The sequence below is a fragment of the Pomacea canaliculata genome, linkage group LG4 (assembly GCF_003073045.1).
Source record: "Pomacea canaliculata isolate SZHN2017 linkage group LG4, ASM307304v1, whole genome shotgun sequence".
Classification (NCBI taxonomy): Eukaryota; Metazoa; Mollusca; class Gastropoda; order Architaenioglossa; family Ampullariidae; genus Pomacea; species Pomacea canaliculata.
Genome location: NC_037593.1, coordinates 13,606,403 through 13,627,998, shown reverse-complemented (window position 1 = coordinate 13,627,998; position 21,596 = coordinate 13,606,403). Strand labels below are relative to the sequence as shown.

General features: G+C 37.9%; 3 protein-coding genes across 3 annotated transcripts; all 3 read right to left on the bottom strand.

Moving 5' to 3' along the window:
• Window positions 1–493: 493 nt before the first annotated feature.
• LOC112561554 (natural killer cells antigen CD94-like) lies at window positions 494–2,238 on the bottom strand. Its single transcript, XM_025234112.1, has 3 exons — window positions 1,993–2,238; window positions 1,499–1,716; window positions 494–723 (listed from the first exon to the last, which is right to left on the bottom strand). Exons 1-3 carry the CDS (start codon window positions 2,175–2,177, stop codon window positions 494–496), a joined length of 633 nt encoding a protein of 210 aa, XP_025089897.1. The 5' UTR covers window positions 2,178–2,238.
• Window positions 2,239–10,434: 8,196 nt separating this feature from the next.
• On the bottom strand, window positions 10,435–13,354 carry LOC112562787. The gene is made up of 4 exons (XM_025236271.1): window positions 13,178–13,354; window positions 12,569–12,758; window positions 11,717–11,955; window positions 10,435–11,030 (listed from the first exon to the last, which is right to left on the bottom strand). Exons 1-4 carry the CDS (start codon window positions 13,245–13,247, stop codon window positions 10,798–10,800), a joined length of 732 nt encoding a protein of 243 aa, XP_025092056.1. The 5' UTR covers window positions 13,248–13,354; the 3' UTR covers window positions 10,435–10,797.
• A 2,083-nt stretch (window positions 13,355–15,437) lies between these two features.
• Window positions 15,438–19,999, bottom strand: LOC112562967. Its single transcript, XM_025236611.1, has 4 exons — window positions 19,893–19,999; window positions 18,911–19,085; window positions 17,465–17,694; window positions 15,438–16,542 (listed from the first exon to the last, which is right to left on the bottom strand). Exons 1-4 carry the CDS (start codon window positions 19,960–19,962, stop codon window positions 16,310–16,312), a joined length of 708 nt encoding a protein of 235 aa, XP_025092396.1. The 5' UTR covers window positions 19,963–19,999; the 3' UTR covers window positions 15,438–16,309.
• Window positions 20,000–21,596: the final 1,597 nt, after the last annotated feature.

Sequence of the window (21,596 nt, the reverse complement as noted above, 5' to 3'; positions counted from 1 at the left end):
ATAGCTGATAATGCCATAAGTAGCTGTTAAAAGCAGAAAATTATATACAACATGTAACCAAACAGACTTCCATCGAATTTTCAATACAAAAATAACAATAGATGGCATGTAAGCATGTCATAAACGTATACACTTGTCTTTGCCAAAACTCTCTACGGAGCAAAGTATGTAAGTAGTTCTCCGGCCATTTCTATACTTGACAAAGAACGACGAAAGACTAAGATTAAAAATAAAAAAAGTAAAAAGTACAAACTTTTAATTTGTTAATTACATGTTGAAAAAGTAATGAATAATCCACACAAAGGAAAACAGCACTTCATGATGTTATAAAATACCTTAAACTGCTGGATAAACACAAAGACTGGGCTGATGACCGACAGACATGTTCATACAACTGTCCAATCTGCTATTAATAGCTGAGAGAAAGAACTAGTCGTTGCTGTGTTCGTTTTAATATTCGAAGCTGGTGACAGTCTACTTTCTTATTTTCATTTCAACTCATCCGTACATATGTAACTTCACTGGATGTCACGGTGATGTTGTGACCCGCCTGCTGGACATGCAGTTTGCACGTGACGCCATCGTGACTGACCGCATCGCACGACAAGTCGCTTTTACAGTTGCGCACGCACTCGATGATGGAGATGACTTTCGAAGCCATTGGCTGACCATTGCTGACGTCATTCACCATGTGACCAACGGGCTTACGTTGAAAAATATTAGCTGTGAAAAAAATTTTTAATAAAAAGCTAACTTTGGAAAGCGTGTGAGTACAGAAATATTTACAGCATTGAAGTGTAAATCAGAAAATCAAAAATCAAAATAAGAAAATCAGTATATGTTGTTCTAAATCATAATATCTCGGCAAAAATTAAGTCAAATGAGGGATTGAGCTCAGTCAGGAGGACTGTGTCGGATTATGACATAAACAAAAACAATATTTGCAATATTCTGTCCCAAATTTGTTTATAAGTTCTCGAAACTATATCTATTTTAAAATTTGATATATTACCTGCTAAGAAGGAAGTTGAGGGAGCTAACCCAGAAGACATGAATACTGAATTCCAGTTGGATAAAAGACATTTAAATTGAGCGATTTCTAAATAAACATATTTTGATTTTATTTTTTACATAGTGAAAAATTCAGAACTGATAATAATCACAACCAGGATCCACTTTATCGGGAACCAAAAGCCTTAAAATTCTTACATCAGACTAATAACTTTCAAATACATGTACAGACATTGGTTGATGAACAGACAAAATAAAATAAAAGAAAGAAAGAAATGAATGAATGAATGAATATTAGGAAGGAGATGAAAGGAATACAATACTAAAAGATAATGACATAATTTTCAAGGAAGGTAAAATAGCAGAAGATGACTCTAGAGAAGAAACAAACTAACCGAGAACAGGAAGAGAGCAGCTGGAAGGCAGAAGGAAGAACTCGAAGAAGTATACTTGAAGCAATGATTCTGAACACTAGTCACTTTCTTACATTTGTACGTTTCACAGATCCTGTAGTACGTGTAGTCGCACTTCATGTTCATCACCACATTGAGTCCGTTGAATGTGGAGCACGACAGTCCGGTAACCATGTTGGCATCGACAAAAACTTTTGGGTAGAGCTTGGTGGCCAGCTGCTGACCATTCGTCCACATCAACGGCTGTCCACTGCTCGTCCGATAAAGACCCACCCAGGTGTAGCCGAGGAATCTGCATTTAATTGACAAGAGATGAGAAAAACATCTGAAGCTTGGTAATACTATACTAAACATATTTTTAAATTCTTTTAAATCTATGTCTGTTGGTTTTAATCCCTATAACTCAACAAGTATTTTAAAGTATTGGGTACACGCCACAAAAAATACATCATGAAGTTAAGAGTAAACTAGGGTAGACAATAAATTGGATGAATAAATTCCTGAAAAAAAAATCCTAAAGGGAGGATAAGTAGATTAGGACATACAGATGACAGAATATTTCTCTTACCCGACACTGTCGTTGACAAACTTCAGAAGTTTCTCGTTTTCCAAGGAAGCCAGGCGCTGTCCTGTGGTGCTGCAGGCTGCAGACGACTCGTTCCAAGACAGTTGAGAACTGGTGTACATCTGGTAGCAGCGTCTAGTGTCAAACGGGGGAGTCTTGCACAGGTACCCGGTGGCTGGACAAGACATGCGCAGACACAAGTTTGGTGGCTGTGACAATAATCCATTAATAAAAATAGGCAAACATGACAATAGCTTTTTTTTTCTCTTGATGACAGACTTTTGTGGAACATTCTATTTCCAAAAGAACAAAAACATGCATGACAACAAAGAAGGTCATAGAGAAAGATTAGTCTGAGCTAAAGTTTTGGCAAGAAAACTAAAATTCTAATGAAAGGATTTGAAAGTATATTTTTTACACTTTTTTTAAAACTCTAAAATTTAGTTGTACACAAACCTGTATGTTCTGACCCACACATCAGGCACAAAAAACAAATACCGAGTAAAGTGGACCATTCCATGATGATCAGTCTGATGGAAATGTCCCAGCTTCTTCTGGAACTTATTTTACAGAGATCGTGGTACAGACTGCTTTTAAATGGTGAAAAATGGAGCAAACAATATTTTCATAAGAGTTCAAGCATTTAAAACTTCGATTATCAATTGCTGTCTGTGAATAAAATATTTGAAAAGTAAAACAAAATCATTTACCTTACCTGTGCAAATATCTCTTTTATTTCAATTTGGATGTTGCATTCACTAAGTACAATCGACGACAGTGTCTTTGTACTGATGTACGCACCAATGAAGAAAAGACGAGAAAAATTGATGGCATAGAAATAATAATTCAGCCATGCGTTCTCTGTCCTTTCTTATTTGATGAACAGGTCACACACTCCATCTTCTTCGACCTTTCAGAAAGACTGAAGAAATGTTCAGGTAGAAAAGTTCTGTGTCTTTGATCATCTTGCGAGAGACCGATGACAAAGGCCATTTAGCTCCACAACCACCATTGCCGCCAGTGTGAACAGCGCAGCTCATGAAATACCAGACATTCATTACAGTGCAGAACACTTATTATTATACATAAAAGTGGTGGCTGTCTATGCCTATTTGAAATGGTTTGGGGCTTGTTCAATAAATGCAAATTTACATTCTTTTTATCAGTAAGCCTTTCAGCTGATGATTAGACGCGTGACACACGGCTCTTGAAAAAATAATAAAGAGAGCTATTAATTTATCAACGACTAAACAAATGATGGAAAGCGGTTTCAAAAAAACTGTTTTTAACTGTCTACGTAAAAAAGGCAAAGTGTTAAATGATGTCCTGCACTTATTGAAATGAAAACTTTATTAATTTTATTATTCCAACCTTATGCGGGTGAGTGTGATTGTCAGTGCGTACTCGTGCGGACGTGCGAAGGAGCGGGTGGGTGGATGTAAGAGGGTGAAAGTCGGGTGAGCGAACCAGCTTTCCCCTTTCCCCTCGGGGGAGTTAGGCTCACCCTTCTCCTCGCCTCATTCGTCACACGCAGCAATGGCAGAATAAGTAATTATGACCGAGACAAAGACAAGTATCGTACCATGGCTTAACATTGTTGTTTTCAACATTTAAATAATTAAACATCAATTTATAGATGCTGGTCATGCTTCAAGGAATGAAAGTGATGGTCAGTTTCCCCACTGACCTCACTCACAATGTGCTTTTGGTGGATTATAGTGAGGCTTCATAGGAAAGTCTTGCCTCACCAGTCCACCTTCATCTTGAAACTATTACGATAATCAGCAGAGTCCTTAATCAAACTATCCGTTTGAAATTATATAGTAAATCATGTTCTTGAACCTTGAAGGAAGAAATAATAAACACAAACTAATATTTTATTGTATAATAATATTTGGATATCACAAGTTTATCACCTCTAGTTTGAGCAAATAACAAAAAAAAAGTGAGTGAAAAAGCAGACCGAAACACATTCAACCAACAATGTCAGTCTCATATTTTAAAAGACATGTTATTGTGATTTAATATTTTATTCAGTTTGATTGACTTTCGACAATGAAAGTTTAGTATAGATTCTGACTTCATTATGCTTTCTCGCTATAAATCTGCTTCTTATCTGTTGTGATACTTATGATTTCATTTATGTTTCTTTTATTACTTTCCAATGTTTATTTGTTGTTTAAGTGACACTGATGTGATAAACTATTTCCCTATGGTGACATCATTCCAAAGACACACAATTTTAGTGGCACCTGACTGTTTTACTGTTAAAGAAAATTGAGTACTGTTGAAAAAAAGTGGGTGGGGACAAAAAATCAGCCCACAAATGGCTTCAAGTGGAAAAAGCGATAACCAACATTAACAGCAAAAGCCTTATTCAAATCTCTTCAACCAGCTACAAAAGAAAACAACTTGAGATAACTCATGCTTTCAAAAAATTACTCATGGTTGTAGTAAGCTATTGTTTCCAGCAACTTCAGAAGAACAAAAGCCATGGTTAGTGGTCAATTGTGGGTAAAACAATCAAAGACACTTGAAACAAAGATAATCTTGGGAGCCTCTCCTACTCAAGCGCTACTTCACTGAATTTGTAATAATCTAAGGTAACATGTGATCAACTCGCTTTTCAGGACGAGTACAATGCCATTTGGAACATCAATGAACTGTCCAAGCATGACACTTTGAAAGACAACTGTTTTGTAGTTGTAAGCAAAAAGATGGTTACTCTAATGTGCTTATAGAAAAAAAACTGTGAACAGTCCATTCGACTCTATTAGTGTCTGTGTCCTGACAGCCAAAGCCACGAGGACCGGACAAGTCAGAAGACCAACCATGCAGCCAGTCTCTCTGTTTTCTGTGTGCATTCTCTGTTTGATAGTTTGTCTGCGAGAAATTGCAGGTTTGTATTCACACTTATCTTGATCTCATTTTAAATCATACTATTATGTTTATAAACATCCTGTGTTTTTCTAACCATAGCTTTGATTTAATATGCAAATCTTTACTACAGAAATACTTTTTAAGATGTCTTTAAACGCATTCTGTAAGAGTTTCACTCGAAAGTAGATATCGTGTATCGTTAACAGTGTTTAACTGTTTATGAACAATTATGCTTACATGTTCCGACCTAATAAAATATTGAATGACCTATATGCGATATGATTTTGTCATATTTGAAATAGTTTATCTCCCTGAAGTAAAACTTCAAGAGGTGCTATTGCCGCGGTAAAGATAGCAAGAATAAAACATATCAAAATTATTAATAAACATATCAAACAGTCGCATGCTGCAATGTGTATTGTATGCAGGCTACAACTGTGTGACTCCGCCATTTGACAAGCGACGATGCTATCAGCTCTACAGCGACTACATGATGTCTTGGGACGGGGCCTCAACGGCCTGTAGGTCCAGTGGACAAAGGCTGGCGTCGGCAGAAGACGGAAAGCTTCTGAAGTTTATCAACGACAACATCGGGTAAGAGACAACAACACGAGTATCTTGCTGAGAAATAAACCGGAATGACTGGACGTTTAATCTTGTTTATTTTGTTAACTAGGTGATGAGTGACGAGTTCAATCCACAGGTGGTATTATCTTTTTCTAAAGGTGTATAAGGATCAAGCTGTGTCTCTCGACTGTATTTGTCAACATTAACCATATTTATTTTGTCTTTTGTGTGTTGCTCGTTAAACAGGTATTACCGCGTCTGGATAGGTCTAAGAAGAGCAGCCGATGGCCAGGTGAACCGATGGACCAGCGGTCAGGAACTCATCGCAGGTCTGTATCCTGATGTGGTTCTCAACATCAGTCGAGCAGGTCTCGACGACGGAAAGCTGTGTTCTATTACCTGGAATACTCCCACCAAGGCACTGACAAATGAAGACTGCGGTACAACTTGCCACAGGATCTGCGAAACAGTAAAAGGTCATTATTTTTACCAAATAATAATAATCATCATCGTCGTCGTCGTCGTCGTCGTTGTCGCCATCATCATGGGAATGAATTTACTGATGAGAACATCTATTTACTATATAAATTGATTTATCAATTTTTTTTAAAAAATATATCAATAACAAACTTGTTATAATATAAACAAATGCTATCTCTCGCCACATTTTTTAATTTAGGATTTATTTTCAGTCTTTTGCGTTGTTTGTAGACATTAAAGAAAACATGAATGTAGTTACCAGTTGAGAGAATGACTTGTAAATAAATTGTGTTCACATGAAAACGTTTCAGTGCTCAAAACTAACATCTGTTCCCTCCTCAGGAAAGATATACGAAGTCAGGAATGTTGGTGACGTGGTTAAAGATGTCAGCGCGGGGCAACCAGTGTCTTACAATGTCCCGTCCATCTTGGACTGTGCCCGCAAGTGCAATGGCGAGCCCACGTGCCAAGCAGTCAGTCACGATGGAGTCACGTGCCAGCTGCATTTACTGCAGACTGGTCACAACATCATCGTGACATCCAATCCAGCGGTGTACACACTGCTGGCTTACTTACCGTAAACTTACAAACCGAAGTCAAATTCGAGACATTACATATGAGCTTTGTGGGAATCGACAAACGATGTGGCATCCTTTCTTTGTAAGCATCCGGGGTTGTTTGTTGTTTTTGTGTGTGTGTGTTTTTTTGTTTTGTTTTTTTTTTTTTTGTTGCTGTTGTTGTTTTCTTGTTGTATTTTTTGTGTGTGTGTTTTGGAGTTTTACGCCCAAAGACGATCAGGTGAAAAGAAACCCGTGCTTATTGATCGACAGAAGGAATAACAAAACAGTAAATTCACGACGCACGTGAAACAAAAGTGACTCTGTTTAATTCTAAGTGTACAAAGGATTTCACACTCTGCCATGAACTAAGACCACATCCCTGCAAAATAGCCCACAATGTAAAAATGTATTCTGAAACCAGTGCTGCAAATGTTAGGCCACTGAATAGGATTTCTGTCCGACCACGAACTTGTATTAACGGACTGCCTACAGACAATATTTTTTTCAGTTAACTACTAGAACGAGGCTGGTGGGCACAAAGCTTCCGGTTTAGTCACATTCGTGGTTTAAGCTCTCCGAGACTAACAGAGGAGAGCTTCGCAAGAGACATCAGTCATCAGTCCACTTAGGTAGGTAGGATGCAACAGCCATTCGCGGGAATCAGATTAATCAGTTTACAATTTACAAACGAGAAAACAACAGATTTTTCTAAAGTATGTGAATGTCAAAGCTGTTCCAATAGTATGCAGCTTCCTTTCTGTAGCATTGTATAGCAAGTGGCTATAACATTGTATATCACGTGGCTGTAACATTGTATATCACGTGGCTATAACATTGTATATCACGTGGCTGTAACATTGTATATCACGTGGCTATAACATTGTATATCACGTGGCCATAACATTGTATATCACGTGGCTGTAACATTGTATATCACGTGGCGGCATTGCTTTTTTTTATTCGCTGTGTGTGTGTGTGTGTGTGTGTCCAAAATGACTAATTTTTGTAATTACTATTTTTATGACTTAGAATCTGTAAGACTCCTCATTCGACAAACGACAAGCACAGTTTTTTAATATCTACTTACCGTCTCGTTCCTGTCTGCATTGATGCAACTTCATGTATTTTTCGCTCTAGTCACTATGCTTGTCATATCGACACACGCTTGCACGAGTTTTCTTTGACATAATGAGAATGTTTCTTCTTTTTTACGAAAAAGAAACTCTCTAGTACATCTGCTGATGAAACTTTTCCCTCTTGATGTTATTTTGATGTAGTCGCCATTTCTACGCCAACCTATAGTATTATTCAATTGTTAAGCAATTTTATATTGGTTAATGTTAAAAATATGCCACAAGCAAGGTTGCTAGTTATATTCGAACAATCCTGGTACCTAGACGACTATGTTACCTCAGAGGTCAGAGGGCATAAAATCGTCATGACAACCACTAGTAAAATCTAGTAATCTTATAAGTTTTATTTCTCCTAATACTGGAGATTTTGTAAAGCTATTTGTAAACTAACATTTGTTGATTCTTTAGTATTAAGAAGTAAAAGCACTACACCTGAATGTTTACAAGTCATCATGGTTTCATTAACCCGATGTGTGTGTGAACATACTTCCTACAGAAAATGTGTTCTAATTAGTGAAAGTTGATAATCAAACGAAGATGCTATACTCTTCATGCTGATTATTTGAAAACTTGGGACGGTACCTCACAGGCTCGTAAAGCTACAGAGCAAAGGTCAGCTTCAGCGGAAACTGGAAGGCTGCTGAGATGTATCTACGACAGCATCTGGTATGAGAGGAAAAAGTGATTAACATGTTGAGAATATCTTTGTCTTGAGTACAGATAGTTCAGATGGATGTAGGCTTTTGCATCTAGGTCAGTTGTGTATCTCGGTTACCATACACGTTTAGCAGTTAATATACATCGATCCTCTGAGAAAACAATCGCATAAAGAGTATAAATATGCTTATCTCTCTCGACATTTTACTTGCATTTTGTGCACATGCCTGTACATTTTAAAACAAGACTACGATATTACTGAAGGGTTCGAAAAGTTCAAAAAGAAACACTATTCGTTAAACCTAATCTTATTTGCTTCTGGCTTTATTAAATCTAACAGGGTCTTAGATATTTAGGTTTCTATCCTTTCACAGACATCTTACTGCAGGCGTCTAAATTTTTTTCACACACGTTTTTGACATTTTGACAAACATGCTTTTGTCTGACTTAGCATTTAAAGACATGTTTCCTTGTTTTGAGCAGAATAAATGTTTATTTTGGTCGTGCAAATTGATTTGAAGAAGGATTAGTAAAAAAAAATGAAATCAGTTAAATAATAACCAGAAGTGACTAGCCCCACAAGTGAAACAAGTTCACCGAACAAATGAAAAAGCGATGTAAGAAATAATCACGAAGTAAACCATGTTTCTATTGTTGCTGCAAACAAATATTCTGTTTCCAGCAGACACTCGTCCAGTAATCTCCAGTGGAAAGATAAAAAAACCTGGCATGTCAACAAGAGATTTTTGTTTTAACATGAGGTAAGTCTAATAACCTTCGTGCTTTAAGCCATTGACTTTATTCTAAGTGTTCTGGATCACATTTTTAAAAAAAACCACAACGGGTTGTTTTTCAGCAGAATGAGACAATACAAAAGATTACATTTTTAAGTTGATATCAATTGTTTTGTGTTTGTGTGCAAGAACAGCTTGCTGTACTTTGTCAGGCTAATGAAGAGCTGGCTGATCAAAGGGACAATAGTCTGTTTCCAGGGTAACCCAGTGTTAATAACAGCAAAGGGTGCGGGAAGACGGGTGGAGTTTCGCCATTCGATTGCTGTCTTACCATGCAGTTACCATGTGTTTTCTGTGTGCTTTCTCTAAGCCGCATTTTGCTTACGAAATCAAGATCGAAGCTTAGAACCATTTTGCCACTTTTTGTTATTTTTACATCCATTCTCTCAGCATTACAAGGGAACTAACTATATAAGTGTCATAAGACTCGAACTTTTCATAGTGAGCTCCCTTTAATTTGCAGCGTGCTATATTGCAGATATTTTATTAACTGTGTAAACGGCTACTTATTATAATCCTTACAAAAAGAAATAATAATAATTAGAAGAAGAACAACAACAAAAAAGTAAACAATAAATTTCACCAAATTATATTCTATCTAGACATCTAATAAGAAAGAAAACAAAACAAATTATACTAAATTTCAACAAGACTGTAATATGTCCTACGCATACTTACCCCGCATACGTACGACGAATTACAAACAGACTTTGACGAGACGATATTACAAATGAAAGTGAAGGAAAGTGGAGAACCTTTATCTTCATTTTTTGCGAAGATGAACAATGGAGACATTTATCAGCTGAAGTCACAGAGATGGAGAGTGAAGACAGTTGGAGTTAGCGGTAAGAGAGTTGGAAGTCCGGAGAAGGTTCACTGGTTAAGGAGCTGCACCAAGACAACTCGTCGATCGGATGGCAGAATCAGAAATTATTCTTTCTTTGTTCACAGCTAATGTCGACCACGAATCGTTCTTATCGCTAGTTGTATTCAAGGAAGCTGTTACATATGCTGCTGTGTATAGCTTTGTGGTGGCTGCTACATTTGTTTTTCGAATAATCACGTGCTTATATTTGAATGTCGTTTTTTAAGGAGCTTCGTGTGATGTATATTTGTTTCAAGATGAAGAAGGGAGGAGGATGGATGGATGCTGGGAGTATTTGGACCACAAAAAGCTTGGACGGTTGGACTTTAGAGATAGCTACATACACTAAGTTTAACATCTTTTCACACCACAAAAGTTGTCAGACAGAAACTTCATTTCTCGTTTGCCGCAGGTACAGCCAATTATACAAAAAAAGTAAAGAACCAAACAGAAGCAAGAATACAAATAAATCGCATACACAGTTCGCATAAATATCGATAAAACAGTGTTTCAATTTTTTATTTATCCGCAAAATATCTTATCACTGACAATATTATTATGAAAGTTAAAAATATCTAAAATGACAATAAAATGTTATTAAAATTATTAGACGGTGATCACAGTTTCTGAGTTATTAGATGTATAGAATATTAGTAATCGTGATTTAATAGTTATCTTTAAAGCAAACTGTCTTCGTAGCGTCATAGACGAGCCATAAACTGTTAATTAATCACAAAAACCAAATTTATGCCTGATCGGTCCGGTCCAATCACACCTAATCTCCTCATTTGGACAGAATGATTTGTTGATTAATTAATGAGTTGTTGCATTAGCTGAAGTTGCTGTGATAACTAATTAGTTATTTTTCACATTTAGTTTATCCGTGTGTACACAACCACATTGCGCGTGACGGTGATGTTGTGACCCGCCTGCTGGACATGCAGCTGGCACGTGACTCCATCGTGACTTATCGCTAGGCAGGTCTCATCGCCCTTGCATCGGCGCACGCAGTCGATGACGGAAACGACGACGTCAGAAGCTACCTGTTGACCACTGCTGACGTCACTCACCACGTAACCAACGGATCTCGCGTGAAAACTCAATGCTGCGAACAGAAAATAAAGAAGTGCTTGCTACTTAAGGCTACAACACAACCTTATATTCCGCGAAAAGCCAAAGTTTTTTTAAATGTTTAATTTATCTGGAATCACGAAAAAGACTCAAATATCTGCAATTTTCGTCCGAGGTCCTGTTCTGTCATTCACGTGCAATGGCGATAATACAATTTTTAGGAGGTTGAATTTATTGAATGAAAAGAAACTTTTACACAGACCTGCTTTTACATAGTAGCTGATAACTGATGTGTTTGTGACTTCTAGACAGCGTTATCTTGCATGAGTGACATAATCGTTAGTCAATGCAAACAGTTGTTTTGGGGTTTTTTTTTTTAAACTGTGTTTGACCTTATTTAGACCAACAAAAGAGGTAATAAGATGAAAGAAAGAAATAGACTTTTTTCTAGATGACGACAACATTAGAAGAAGGTAGAAAGTTAGTGAATAGTGGATGGGAAAAAGGTTGTAAAAAAAATAAAAGGATAAGGATAAGGACATGATAAGGATAAAGGAAACTCAAGGAAAAGTGACACAATTCGCAACTTCATTTGCCCATGGGCAAAGTTTCATCTCGCATTATTACTATGCCTTCATGGTAACGGGAAGATGGGAGGAAAAAGAAAAAAGCGGTGGCAGAAAGAGTTTGAGTTGATAAACCAACAACATTTTCATTTACATCTGACAGTTTCGCAGATCCTGTAGCTTGGATAGCTGCAGTTAGTGGCGAATATTCCAAGGGGCCAGTAGAAGGCTCCACACAGATTTCCGTAGACTGAGCTTGTAAGGGTGGAGCTGAAAAGTATGTTTGTGTACAGACTCCTATCCAGCCGTTGACCGCTTGTCCACGTGTACTGCTGTCCATCGCTTGTCGGAGAGAGTCCGATCCAGAAGATTCTTAGAAGTTGAATTCTAAAACTTCACACATACGAGAGGTAACTATAGAAAATAATCAAGACAAGTGACGATTTAGTCACTTGAAGTGAGGCTGTATTCTGAAAAACTTGATTCAGAGGCACATGTTAAAAATTCTTTCGTACTACTTAACAACAAAAACAACAAAAATTAAAAAAACAGACAAGAATATTAATAAACGTACACTTCGTCCTCTTGTTCTCTCCTTCTTTCATTCATTCATTATTTCTCGCTCTCACCATCTGTAGACGAGGAAGAGGGGATAATCCATGGTTAAGACAACGACATAACCCCTTCTTCTCGCACTGCTACTACAGCTTATCTCCAGTGTACAAATTTCTCGACTGATTGCTGATCGTCAACTGATTATATTTCCTAGTTGCGTGTATCAATGACCTCTGACGACCTCCTGATGTAAAGTCCCTGAACTCGTCGTCTGCTTCCTCCTCCTCCTCCTCCCCCCTCCCCCCTCCTCCCTCCTCCCTCTTCCCTCCTCCCTCCTCCCTCCTCCCTCCTCCCTCATCATCATCATCATCATCATCATCATCATCATCATCATCAGGAATAGACAATGGCTAGAATAACTCAAAGGTGTACAGACTAGACTGGTTCATACCCAAGTAGATTCAGTTCAGGATAAAAGTTGTCGATGACAAACTTCAACAAGTTTCCATTTTCTAAAGTAGCCAGGCGCTGTCCACTACCTCTACAGGCCGCGGCCGCATCGCCCCAGGACAGAAGATCCGTGTACACCTGGTAACAACGGCTGGTGTCAAACGACGGAATCTTGCAGTCGTCACTGCTGGCTGAAAGTGTTGATCAACAAATACAACAAAACAGGTGAAAATTAGTAATTATTTGAAAATACGTCAAAGACAGTGAATAAGACTTTATAATTCTTACATTTTTATGACTGCGTGAATCAGTCAACTGTCAGGGGTAAATACATATAAACACACGCACATACATGTACATACATTCATACATACATGCAAGAACTTTGAATCTGTAATGATTTATCACATTTTCCCATTTTATTGCAACGTTAAAATTTATTTACACGAGTCATCTGGTTCTAAAGTCAAACAAAAACAAACCGTCTACTAACAGCTAAGGTAGATGATGGGTGTCAAATTACCAAGAAAGTTGAAAATATCTGAAAATTATGTTAAAAATATAATTTAATACACAAAATATATTTAAAAGGATTTTTTCTGAAACAGACCTGTCAGTCGTGATACGCCCATGATGAATAACAAACAACCGAGGATTAAAGTGGACCGTTGCATGATCATTTCATCGATGCGACTGGCGATGATTTCGTCTCTCCAGGTACTGGCAGAAATCTGGCTCCGCTCTTCACTTGGCAGACTCACCCCACGGAATGTGCTGTTTGATGGTGCATGCCAGTTAATGAATGAGGAGTATCGAGTTCTCTAACCTCAACCGACCCGAACAGACTCAAAATCAATTATCTTTCATATGAAATTCGTTTCGTTTCGTAGCTGCTCGGATCGATGACAAGCTGGCTGCATTCAATTTTTTTTCCAGGCTCTTCGATCGTCGAGGTCTACTGAAACAGTGCGAGGTGGTCGTCATTAAATGATTTCACAGAGAACATTGCTGAAGGCGATGGCACTAACGAGACCACCAGGCTTTGTCTAGGAATTAACAAGAAATCGTACTTAGTGTTGATGTTAGTGCCCTTTAGCCAAATACCGAAACTGCCATAAAATTAGTCATCGCTCAACTGCCTACTAAATAATTGACATTTTTTAAACAACTGAGAGTCACACAATACTGACTGTATTACTGTACGCCTGACATCTTGTTCTCTTAGTGTTTATAATGAACGGTAATCTTGTCAAAGAACTCACAATCTAATAATTACTTTCTGGATTTAAGAGTCTTTTCCTCAACCCTCCCATCTGACCTTAAAAGCATTCGTCTTTCATTCTGACTTTTCCCAGAAGGTCTGTTGTGGAGAGTCGAAGACTTGTAGGAGAGTAGTTAGAGTGCCGGAGTCTGACCCTAACCGGTTCGGTACCCGTATGACGCAGATTACTTTTCCCAGTGGACTCAACTGTTAAACAGGGGCAATTGAACGCGTTTGCAATCCAGCACACTAATTATTCCTTGAATGGTAATAAATTATAGAAAAAAATGTAATAGCTTATTTTTACTCGTCCCTAATTTGTTAAGAGCTTGAAACAAGTTTCGTTTCGACAAATCGCTTTGTCGCTATTTTCGTACATCCTGTCCAAAACTCCAGCTGAAGATTTCTTTTGAGTAGGTGAGATATAAACCTAAAACACTTTGTAGAATGACATTCCCTTAGCTGGGTGAATCCTGCATCTTTATTATTCACCCGCTGCCTGAGACGACCTGTGTGAAACATGCTCTGTTTTTATTTCATTCATCACTGACACCAAACGCCATCCTGAAAACATTTAGTTTCTGATGGCCATTCAAAGTTTCTTTCTGGTCGCAACTAACCCGAGGCAGTCCAACGGGCTTTCAGTTGCCGGCCAATCAATGCGCCATTTTCTAAACCCCTTCGAAAAGACAAACAAAAAATAGTTTACAGGCAACTCAGTGACAGCTGAGGCATGGCCAGCGATGTGAGCTAGTTCTAAGTGTAGTTTGCTGGTGTGAAATACTGTTCTTTGTCTCCAACATTGTTTTGGTCTCTAACCATGGTGACGTCAGAAACGGTGACAACAGCTCGTGGTGCGTGATGGCCTTCACAGCAAATATTCTGGGGCCCTGGCCATGAAATAGATGTTAAGTTATCCTAGTGTTAGCTGTGGACCCCAAGTTTTGCTGGGTTCTGGAACTATAGAACGTGGGGTGGTAACCCAGCGCTCTGCAAGGTACTGAGCACGAGAAAAGCGAATCGGTGGGGTAGGTCCTGTTTATACCGACAGTCCCTGATTTATATATATATAATATTAATATTTTATAATATTACTGAACATCCTTTAGTCCTTATTTATCTTCCTCGTAGAATTCAAACTATTGTTGTCGTTGTTTCTTGACTTCGATGCTGTTTCTTGTAATTTTTATTATGTGGTGTGTCTGCCTGTCACCATGGCGATCAGTACTAACGCTCACGAAACATAGCTTTAGAGTGTAGATAATAGAAGATAAGGGAATGGAAAACATAATAAAAGTGATCTCCATGGCCTGGTGGCTCTGATGGTTGTTGATTTAGACTTGTTCAGTAGACAATAAGAATTAAAAGAAATTTAAAAACAGGTGGAAAATATTTTCTCTCTGAGTTAAATAAGCAACAGCGACTTTATGCTGAGAATCAAAGTGAAGAAAATACTACTTTCAATATTATTGCAAAATTAAGCATGCTCAATGAATTTGGACACAGGACAGAACTACAGTTAAAACAGTTAGAAATATTGTTTATTAGAAAGTAGAAATGATTCTCACCTAAAACAAAGAATAACACCAACCAATCAAAAACACTGAAATAACATGCACAGTATAGGTATAGACACTTAAAACTTTGTATCTACATTTTAATTGTGATTTATTTGGTAAATTAGTTCCCAAAATAAAATTTTGTTATGAGCTGAGTGCATGGAAATCCGCAAAAGAAAAGAAGAAAGATAATAAGAAAAAAATTTATTAGAACTAATATAAATTTGAATGACTAGAAAGACTGCTACAACACTGAAGAAATGAAGCAACAGAAAAAGAAGACAATTGATGAAAAGATGATGCAGTAAGAAAGATGGATTAATAGTACATGTATACATACCACAGGATTTTACCGAAGAGGTTGACAGCAAGAGAAGATAGCCGGCAACTGATTATATCCACATACGAGTGAAGCCATAAAGGAAAGCATCAGAGGATGTTTCAGTACTAGACTGTATGTCAATGCTGATATCAAGATGAACATAGGGATGTAAACATGGAGTGAGAAGTCTAGAGTGAGAGAGACTTGGAACTAAACAGACAGAGGGAATAAAGACAGGGATGAATAGAGAAAGGAAGTCGTGGATGTAGTGATTGGTACAAGATAGTTTTGACTGTAAAAGATAATAAAATGTGCTACAAAATACTGGACACAAAAAACACTAACCTTCACTAACTAATTTTTGTGTCACACGGCGGCGATGATTCAGAGGCGCTAATAAAAATTCTAACGACAAGCACGTGACAGTGGTAGTAAAATAACGGTTTACACATGACAGCTAACGGTTCCTCCTAAAATTTTAGGATCGTATAAGAAAACGTCCTTCGAAACTGTAAACGAGCACCGGAACTCGTTCATTAAATGTCAGCTTCTGTCCGATACAATTTCGCTCTCTTCCTTTTCATCGCAGGACTGATGGATTCACTTCATCCGTGTGTACACCACTCTGGCGGACGTCACGTTGACCTTGTGACCTGCCTGTTGGAAGTGCAGCAGACACGTGACTCCATCGTGACCAATCGCTTCGCAGGTCCAGTTCTCCCAGCACTTGCGGATGCAGTCGAAGATGGAGATGGGGATGTCAGAATTAACCAGTTGACCTTCGCTGACGTCATTCACCACGTGACCAATCGGCCTGACCTGGAAAACATTTGCTGTAGGATCGGGAGGTAGGGACAATAAATCGTGGTGAGGAGCAAACGTGTACCAAAATGTTACATTTGTTTCGAATGCTTATTCTTCGAGACCACAAATACAAAAAAATGCGGAAAAATATTCTAAAAATGTAGTGACTGCACGCAAAGTATGTTAACATGTTCTCTATGCCTTGCTACTTGATTACTTCTACTTCAATTCTCGTTCAAGTTTTCCAAAATTAATGCTTACGTAAACAGGTTATTAAATGTTTGTCATTATTTACTTCTTCCCCGAAAAAGAAGTCCGTAGTAGTACTTATCTTCAAGTATCACAAGTGTGTTATTACTTAATTGTTTATCTTGGAATGCATTTTACTCGAGCACGTGCCAAACCCTCAAGAAGAAAACACGTTGACAGTTAACGATTTTATTTAAAAAGCTTTGGTTTTCGTGAGTAGCTGATACAATGTTTACTTGTCAGCAAACCAACAATTTATACTAGATGATTAAAAAAAAATGAATACTTTCAATCATTTTTCCTAGCACAATACATTCTGTCACTTGTTTTTTAAGGTGGAATGATGGTGACTGTCGCTCCTCGACCACATAACAACCCGAACATTTTTATGAGCAAAATATAGAAGTAAAGCTCTAAATATTATGCTCTTATGAATGTGAGTAATTATTGAGCAACAAAGCTTAATATTTTGTTATACAAGGAGAGAAAAACGGGTAAACAAAGACAGAAGGTAGCAAAAGAAGAAATAAAAAATTCAGAAATAAACATAAAAGTAATAAGAGGTAGAGAGAAACAATAACGAAGGGAGATGAAGAGATAGATAAGTGGAGAATAAGGAGAAGCTACAGATAAGAAAGAGGAGTTGAAAAGGGATGAGTTCGAAGCTTGCTGTAGAATTACAAAGTATTTGAGATCATTTACATCTGAAAGTTTCACACAGCCTGTCCGCCGTCCCGCTGCACAATGTGTTGATGAATGTGACTGTAGAGCCATTTAGGATTAGTGAGCACAGCTTCCCGACATCTTGGCTTCCTCTGTTAACACTGAGGGTCACGGATGGGTAGAGACTAGCCTGTAGCTGCTTCCCACTCGTCCACACGTCCGGTTGTCCATCGCTTGTCCGAGAGAGGCCGATCCAGATCAACTGGAATCTGTGTAAAAATTCGCTAATGAAATAGTAAAAGAATGCTACAGGAATTAAATATAAACACAATCGTGAAGATTTTCAATAGGGTTTCCGCTTGAAAATGTCTTTAGTGGTAGATTCTATCCGAAGAGGTGTGCTTAGTGACAGACTGTGAGGGTTGCAGGCTGTAAATATAGGAAATTTTAAATACGTATATGTAAATAAGTGTGCTGGAAGTCCACAGACGTTTCATTTACTCTTTTATTCTTTCATCTTTTTATTGGTTGACTCGTCAGTCCTGGTCGTCGAGGGCTGGTGGATAGAGCAACTAGACAGACGCAACGGTTGACAAGACTCCCTATTTGCTTCTGCGTGGGATGACCTGCCCACTCCTTCATGCTATCTCTTCCTCTCTCCTACATGGCATCATGAACAACTTTCTTAGAGAGCGTGTCTTTCCGGGTCACAGGGTCAAACAACCAGCTTGTGCCGCTCGTGTTTTGCGTGGAGAAACTCCTAGTGTCCAGCGAGAGTCACAACTGTCGTTGGTTTGGTGTTCCATGGTGGAGATGTCCAGATTTCCATCCTGGCCACTGACGCTGCTACTGGCAGGTCTGCAGATTATATGGTTGTAGTCTGATTGCTTTGTAAAACAATGGTTCCGTTCTCAACTGGAAGTTGTGCAGGTCTTTGAAATATTTAGTCCATCGGTCTAGTAAAGCAGTGCTTTCTTCGAGAAGGTGGCCTTTGTTGTCTTCGATGACTAAAGTCTTATGTTTTCTTGACGAGGTTCTTCCCCACCTCCTCCCCCCACCCCACCACAATTTTTTTTAGTTGCTTGGGGACAACTTTTTCTTCTTTTCTTCTAAAATATCGAGAATATTATTCGTGACACGGGCTTTTTTTTTTTTTTACCTGAAACTCTTCAAGCGTTTCCACTGTTTCATATACACATATACAAGACATAAAACAGTTTAAAGAAACTTTTTCTCTTTTTCGTCTTTATTTTTATTGGTGCAAGACAATAAGCTTAAGTAGTTTGTAATGTCTAGTGTCTAACACGACTCCGTCCTCTATATACCTGTTAACATTGCAAATGTTGTCAGAAATACCGGATAAACTTGGGTTTGAGTTTTGTGGTCGCTTTACAGTGCGTGCAATTCTTCATGCCACGTGCAAAGTGAGTGATAAACACGGAAATGTTTACACGATGTTAGTGCTGACAAAAGTGTCCATCTTACTGGATATTGGCTTTGACGAACATCACCAGTTGTTCAGTTTCCATGGAAGCCAGTCGTTGCTGTGTAGCTCTACAGGCCGTAGAGGCGTCGCTGTAATTCAAATGTGGATTACTAGTATACACTTGATAACATCTTCTTCTGTCGAATGGCGGAATTTTGCAGTTGATGTTGCCAGCTGAAATACACGTCAGGAGCCACGGAGTGAGTCTACATTCTAATTACAACAAGATACATTCTAATCTACAACCAGATTTTTATCAAACAGCATGCTGATTGCAAACTAAGAAGAAAAACATACAATTTACACAGCATAACGAATACTGCAAAAAGAACAAGTACAAAGTCGAATTTCACGGATCTTCTGGGAACTGCGACCCAAGCTATACCCTGCGACATTAGAAACCCTTAAAATAGCTTTCAACAAAACTTTTGCAGACTTGATAAAATGTTCATCATTATTTGGACAGCTAAGAACAGCTTTTCGGCAGTTTTTATTTATTTATTATTATTATTATTATTATTATTATATTATTATTATTATTATTATTATTATTATTATTATTATTATTATTATTATTATTATTATTATTATTATTATTATTATTATTATTATTATTATTATTATTATTATTGCCTTTACCCAGCTCCAGCCAGTTGCAAAGCATTTTACGTACAGTTACACAAACGAGCACACGCCTTTGTAGGGTAGATATCATATGATCGCTCGCATGCACACACACACACACATTCATTTAGTGACTGTATGGAAAGGCTGTACCTAGAACTGCTGGCAGCATGAATTGATACTGCCATACTAGACTATACCGCTGGAACAAGACATGATAGCTCTATACATTGTGAGACATGAAAGCGATAAGCGCCGCCTCATTATTTAACTTTTCATGTTCAGGCTTTGCAAGCTGAAGCCAAGCACATCGTTGCTTTGATATTTTAAACATTTGAAATTATTTGTATCACAGACCTGAGTAGATTGACTCACAGCCAACCATAAGGAGCAGCAGAAACACACGGAGTGAAGCAGACCACTGCATCTTGGGTAACCTCAGTGACGATGTCGGACCTCACCTGTGTCCTACCTGTCTCTGTCTGACAACTTTAGCTTCCAGACGAGCAGGGGCGAAACACAAAACATGTTATATTGATGTATACATATTGATAAGTCTCTTTCAAACCAACACTCTTTTTTAAAAATAAAAAACTTTATGGCCATTCGAGAGACCAGGAGACTCCATAAATCTCAAAAACCTTTTGTGAAAAGTCCTTGTCCTTTCTACGAAAAACTGTGAATACAACAATGCCTTGGACAAAGTGGCGATGTTTACCTATTTTTGAGTCCTTGGAAGCTCGATACAATAAAGCAAGAGACTCGTCAACTTCCATCAATCCTGCATTGTCTTATTTCTATGGTCTAGTCGCTACCTGCGAATATTCTTTCAAGCTTTACCCTGTATGATCGGTATCCGTTGTCACTCTGAAAATCATTTGTCGATCTAGTTTTCAAACTACGATTTCATTGTTAACACGATAACAGAATGAATGTCCCATGATGATCTTAAGAGTAGTCAGTTGGGAGTTGACAAGACAACAAATGTGTCAAAACAATTAAAAATACTATTTCCAAACTAACAAGTAAAAAATAAAAAGCAAAAAAATAATCAGGAAAATGAATATTTTTTCCTTTCATAATTTATCGATCTAAAGCAGAAGACAAATAAATAAGTAGTTGAGGAACAGAAGCAATGACAAAGACAGTAAACATAAAATTATATCAATAACATTGCAAACATAAAGATGATAATGCAAGAATCAGAACACAGAGATGCGAAGCATTTTAATCAATGCTGCAAGAGTAAAGATAGATGCATTGTTGGTAGAAAAAGCTATTCGAGCTCAACTCTCATTAAAATACTGAGTATGTTTGTGTTACCAACGCGGTATCGACAGGACTGTCTCCTGAGTTCTTTCATCGTCCTGGTGCTGTTGGCTCAAGATCGTGCAGACGACTTCTGGAAAGTGGTAGAAGCTCTTTGTCCTTTGTTTGACTATCACTTGTGTTGATGACAACGGCTTGGTGTCAGTGTAAGAAGGGGGATGTTTCCAACGAATATGAATGTTGAATGTGATGTTATGTGATTGTTTTCGAAGGAAAACCCGTCTAACCAAGAGCAGTTGCCGTAATAGGGAAATTCAAGAATAGCAGGTGTAGGTGTCCTGTCAAAATAAGACAATCCAGATGTATATGTGTCTGATTATTTTTACCGAATTAAAAAAATCACACACAGACTGCTGAAAAATTACGGATCATAACTAAAGATTATTTTTGAGGGAATTCTTCATATACTCAATTTTTTACCTGCATGTATAAGAGATTCTTAATTTTAAATGAAACGAGTTTCTGTCAAAGGATCCCTGTTCCCAGCCCAACCACCACGTGCACTGACTAACTAACTAAATACCTTCACTGTTCGTTGAAAAGACTGACTTGCTGTTCCTTTCAATTGTTGCTCAGCAAAGAAGTGAAAAGGCAAGAAGAGCGCTCACACAAAAAAGTGAAAAACTATGAAACAACTCTTACTACGAAAGTAAAATAAGCAGCAGACAAAAAAAAAACCCACTGAAATTCGGAAAACAAAGGGTGAAAAGAGACAGTGTACTGAAACAATGC

Excerpts from the sequence above, each read along its gene's own strand:
- LOC112561554 (XM_025234112.1), bottom strand. The coding sequence starts at position 2,177 with ATGTCTTGTCCAGCCACCGGGTACCTGTGCAAGACTCCCCCGTTTGAC. Across the intron at positions 1,717-1,992 it reads TTTGTCAACGACAGTGTCGG|ATTCCTCGGCTACACCTGGG; the intron begins GTAAGAGAAATA and ends AATTAAATGCAG. Across the intron at positions 724-1,498 it reads GATCTGTGAAACGTACAAAT|CTAATATTTTTCAACGTAAG; the intron begins GTAAGAAAGTGA and ends TTTTTTTCACAG.
- LOC112562787 (XM_025236271.1), bottom strand. The coding sequence starts at position 13,247 with ATGATCATGCAACGGTCCACTTTAATCCTCGGTTGTTTGTTATTCATC. Across the intron at positions 12,759-13,177 it reads GGGCGTATCACGACTGACAG|CCAGCAGTGACGACTGCAAG; the intron begins GTCTGTTTCAGA and ends CAACACTTTCAG. Across the intron at positions 11,956-12,568 it reads CCTGAACTGAATCTACTTGG|TTTTAGAATTCAACTTCTAA; the intron begins GTATGAACCAGT and ends GTATGTGTGAAG.
- LOC112562967 (XM_025236611.1), bottom strand. The coding sequence starts at position 19,962 with ATGCAGTGGTCTGCTTCACTCCGTGTGTTTCTGCTGCTCCTTATGGTT. Across the intron at positions 19,086-19,892 it reads CTGTGAGTCAATCTACTCAG|CTGGCAACATCAACTGCAAA; the intron begins GTCTGTGATACA and ends CGTGTATTTCAG. Across the intron at positions 17,695-18,910 it reads TTCGTCAAAGCCAATATCCA|ATTCCAGTTGATCTGGATCG; the intron begins GTAAGATGGACA and ends ATTTTTACACAG.